This window comes from Alosa pseudoharengus, unplaced genomic scaffold (assembly GCF_046254945.1).
Source record: "Alosa pseudoharengus isolate Yale_2024_CS ecotype anadromous, Long Island Sound unplaced genomic scaffold, YU_APseudo_1.1 YU_APseudo_1.1_scf_13, whole genome shotgun sequence".
Classification (NCBI taxonomy): Eukaryota; Metazoa; Chordata; class Actinopteri; order Clupeiformes; family Clupeidae; genus Alosa; species Alosa pseudoharengus.
In genome coordinates, this window is record NW_027468598.1 from 40,186,161 (window position 1) to 40,191,160 (window position 5,000).

The 5,000-nt window shown below is 45.5% G+C and overlaps 1 protein-coding gene across 3 annotated transcripts in view; it reads left to right on the forward strand.

Moving 5' to 3' along the window:
• LOC143122188 (ferroxidase HEPHL1-like) overlaps positions 1-5,000 on the forward strand; it is a 133,983-nt gene that overhangs the window by 80,799 nt on the left and 48,184 nt on the right. For all 3 annotated transcript variants that reach the window (XM_076283040.1, XM_076283042.1, XM_076283041.1), the window contains exons 13-14: positions 132-271; positions 408-427. In XM_076283040.1, the coding sequence (XP_076139155.1) occupies positions 132-271; positions 408-427 (160 nt within the window). The remainder of the gene's footprint in view (positions 1-131; positions 272-407; positions 428-5,000) is intronic.

The window sequence follows — 5,000 nt, forward strand, 5'->3', positions numbered from 1 at the left end:
CATGTGTGTGTGTTGTGTGTGTGTGTGTGTATGTTGTGTTTGTGTGTGTGTGTGTTGTGTGTGCGTGCATGTGTGTGTGTTGTGTGTGTGTGTGTGTGTGTGTATATGTTTTGTGTGTGTGTGTGTATTAGTTATGGCAGTGTGTTTGTGCAGAGGGGGGGTGGACTAATCGGCTCGCGCTATAAGAAGGTGGTGTTCCGTCAGTACACCGACGCCTCCTACACCACCCGCCAACCAATCACAGCGCAGGACACACACCTGGGCATTCTGGGTGAATATATATATACACACACACACACACACACACACTATATATAAATGAAACGTAATATTTATTTGAATTTGAGATATTGTCAACTTTCCTTTCTCTACCTGGTGTGTGTGTGTGTGTGTGTGCGTGTGTGCAGGACCTATTCTGAGATTGCAGGTAGGTGAATCTAAAACAGACATCTTAACATTCTTGTAATATCCATAAGAAGTGTGTGATGTGTCTGTGGTTTCTGTGTGATGTGTGTATCGTTGCTGTGCGATGAAAACAACCTAAAACAATCTCCACTTCGACTTTGACTCCATTTTAACTTTTTACTATGAATAGAATGTTCACCTTGTCCTCTTCTACAGTTAGTGCGGAGTATCTAAATGACCAATGAAAACATGTTTAATCACCTCATCTATTTAACATGTACCCTCCACGAGCAGCAATAACTTCGCTCAACTACAGAAGAAGCAAATGCTGCTACCAAAGTTTTCAGAGGTTACAGACTTAACTTTGGAGAGCCACAACGTTGTTTGAAATCTCTGCAATGCTAAATAAACGTTGTTTGAAACCTCTGCAATGCTAAATAAATGATTGGTCTGCAATGCTAAATAAACGTTGTTTGAAACCTCTGCAATGCTAAATAAACGTTGTTTGAAACCTCTGCAATGCTAAATAAACGATTGGTTAAAGAAGTAGACATGCTGTGTCAACATCAGGAAAATAATAAACACTTCTTATACCATGGTCTAAGTTGAAAAGGGTGTCGTTGAAAAAGTGATATACTACACCTATAAATAGACGTTCCGTTCGAATTGCCTGATGACAGTTCTAAATCACTGTGCTGGCTCAAACGCTAACCAAGGCAGCATTATCAACAATTAACTTATCAACATTCCACAGCGTTGCGATAAACAGCTAAAAAAAACTAACAATTTTAGCTCTAAAACTAAAGTGACCATGGTATAAATGGGATAATGCCCTTTGATGCGTCCATTATCAGAAATAAATGGACTTCGCGGAAGCAACCTCCGCTTCACGTCGGACGGTTCACCCTTCCGCATCGTCCATTTATTTCTGATAATGGACACCTTGTCGGGCATTATCCCTTACATATTAGTATTATAATATTAGAAAACTTCATATTAGTAAAATGGGAATAATACTATGACACAAGCAAGTGAATGACTCGACTTCATATTAGTACAATGGGAATAATACTATGACACAAGCAAGTGAATGACTCGAATAGACACGGCACCGATTTTGATGACAATTTTGATGCAATTATTTTTAAACAACACAATTTGTTTTTAATTTCCTGAAAAGTAATGATCTTGGATATACATGTTATCCATCAGACATTGACGATAAAGAAGTAGACATGCTCCGTCAACATCAGGAAAATGATAAACAAAACATGTAAACGTGTCTGCATATGATTTGTGTGTACATAGCGTGCCTGTGTCTAATGTATATATGGCATTTGTGTGTAATGTATATATGATGATGTGTGTGTGTAATGTATATTTGAAGAGTTTGATTTTAATGAACTTTCATAAATATGCAAAACTCTACTGGTCATCTACCGCACTCCAGGCCAACTAGGCGACTTTATGGACGAGCTGGACACTGCTGTCCTCCATCCCTGAGCATGACTGTCCGCTCGCTACTCGTCCTCGGCGACATGAACATCCACTCAGACGCCCCAGCAGGGCTCAGCGGACTCACACACACACACACACACACACACACACACACACACACACACACACACACACACACACACACACACACACACTCACTCACACACACACACACACACACACACACACATCCACTCAGACGCCCCACAGGGCTCAGCGGACTCACACACACACACACACACACACACACAGGTAGGTACGTGATGGCGCCGCACGAGTGGCAGCCTGTTGCAACAGCTCTGACCCTTGTTCTTTATCATGGTTTGTTTTGGATAGTCTTAACGTTACTTAATGTTTTTTTCCTATGTCGGTTGAATGCGCCTGCGGGTACACAATTGTTGAGGATAGTACTATGCTTTCTACTTTTTACTGGGCTTTTTAACGCTACGTTGGGAGATCCATTCAGCCATGGCTCCATTGTTTACACCCGCGAACAGCTGTTAGCACTATGCCACGCAAAGGTGCTTCCCGTTTACAGACCTGTGATCCCCACGGAATTAAGGAGACGGAAAAGGGGCTGTAGATCTGGAGTTAAGTGCCGGGAGAAAAAGAGACTCTACAAACCATCAATCCCATCTGTCATCATGGGGAACGTCAGATCTCTCCCCAATAAAATGGAAGAGCTATCGGCGCTAACCAGGCTGCGACTGAGATACCGGGAGTGCAGCATAGTATGTCTCTCGGAAACCTGGCTGAATGAACTCACTCTAGACTCGCATGTGGAACTAGATGGATTTAAACTTGTGAGGGCGGACAGGAGGACAAAGGAAAGTGGTAAGAAGAAAGGAGGGGGGCTGGCGATGTATGTAAACAACAGGTGGTGCAACCCACATCATATCCACGTTAAGGAGCAACGTTGCATCCCGGACATTGAAATACTGGCGATCAGTCTGCGTCCTTTTTATCTCCCGAGGGAGTTCTCACACGTCATTGCTATTACTGTGTACATACCTCCGTCCGCCGATGCTGCCGCCGCCTGCGAGCTCCTGCTAACTGTTGTATCGCAGTTGCAGACATCTCATCCCCAAGCTCTCATTCTCATCCCCAAGCTCTCATTCTCATCTCCAAGCTCTCATTCTCATCCCCAAGCTCTCATTCTCATCTCCAAGCTCTCATTCTCATCCCCAAGCTCTCATTCTCATCTCCAAGCTCTCATTCTCATCTCCAAGCTCTCATTCTCATCCCCAAGCTCTCATTCTCATCTCCAAGCTCTCATTCTCATCTCCAAGCTCTCATTCTCATCCCCAAGCTCTCATTCTCATCTCGGGGGATTTTAACCACGCCTCACTGTCTGCCACTCTCCCCACATTTACGCAATATGTTAACTGTCACACCAGAGACAATAAAACTTTGGACTTGTTTTATGTTAACATCAAGGATGCATATGCATCAACACCCCTACCCCCACTGGGCCGTTCCGATCACAACCTTGTCCATTTGAACCCTGGATACATACCCTTAGTGAATAAACATCCATCGACTAAGAAGTATGTAAGAAAATGGTCTGATGAGGCCAGCATGGCTCTTAAGGACTGTTTTGATAGTACAGCTTGGGAAGTTCTGTATAGCCCTCATGGGGAGGATTTGGATAATATAACAACTTGTGTCACAGACTACATACATTTCTGTGTGAACAACACTGTACCTGTTAAAAGGGTACGTTGTTTTCCAAATAATAAACCCTGGGTGACACCTGAACTGAAAGGACTGCTTAATCAGAAAAAGAGGGTTTTTAGATCTGGGAATAAAGAGGAGTTGAGGCGGGTGCAAAAGGATGTGAAGAGGGAAATAAGAAAGGGGAAGGACACCTACAGGAGGAAATTGGAACAGCGCCTTCAGAACAACAATGCCAGAGAGGTCTGGAGGGGTTTAAAAATGATCTCAGGCCATGGTAAAGTAGGGGGTAATGGTCCTGAATCCGGCGATAGGGAGAGGGCAAACCATTTAAATCTATTTTTTAACCAACCGTTTTGATACGGATGCCCCTGTTACCATTCATGACCCCACCCACCGAAGCCCAGACCAATCTGTGACACCAGCATGCACCACTCGGAGGTTACCCACCACCCCCCTCCCCCCCCCCTGTCCATCTACAAATTCTGTACTCTCCAGCCCTTACCACCCCTTCCCCACTCACCCAGGGAATGCCTCCCCTGCCTGTGGGAGTATCAGTACATCACCCCCTTTCCCTAGCCTCCTCATAACTGAAGAACAGGTGAGGGATGTGTTCAGGAGGACAAAGGTGAGGAAGGCCACAGGTCCTGATGGGATCAGCCCCAGACTGCTCAGGGACTGTGCGGATGAACTCAGTGGGGTCTTTCTGCACATCTTTAACACCAGCCTCAGTCTGGGGAGAGTCCCAGTCCTGTGGAAAACTTCCTGTGTGGTCCCTGTTCCAAAGATAGCACACCCCAGAGAGCCCGATCACTTCAGGCCAGTGGCTCTGACATCACACCTTATGAAGAGCATGGAGAGGATTGTCCTGAACTACCTCCGTTGCCTGGTGGGCAGTAAGCTGGACCCCCTCCAGTTCGCATATCGACCAGGGGTCGGTGTGGAGGATGCAATAGTTTTTCTCCTCCACCGTTCTCTCTCTCACCTGGAGGGTACTGGGGGCTCTGTTGGAGTCATGTTCTTTGACTTTTCCAGTGCATTCAACACAATACAACCTGCACTACTGAGGGGGAGGCTAGAAGGAGCTGGAGTCGACTGTCATCTTGCTGCTTGGATCATCAACTACCTCACCAACAGACCACAGTACGTGAGGCTGCGTGACTGTGAGTCAGATGTGGTGGTCTGTAGCACGGGGGCCCCACAAGGCACAGTGCTCTCCCCCTTTCTCTTTTCCCTGTATACCTCAGACTTCCAATACGACACAGATAGCTGCCATCTCCAGAAATTTTCTGATGACACAGCTATTGTTGGCTGTGTTAAGAAGGGGAATGATCTGGAGTATAAGGGGGTCATCACCAGTTTTGTTGAATGGTGTGGAAAGAACCATCTGCAGATAAACACCAGTAAGACAAAGGAGATGGTGA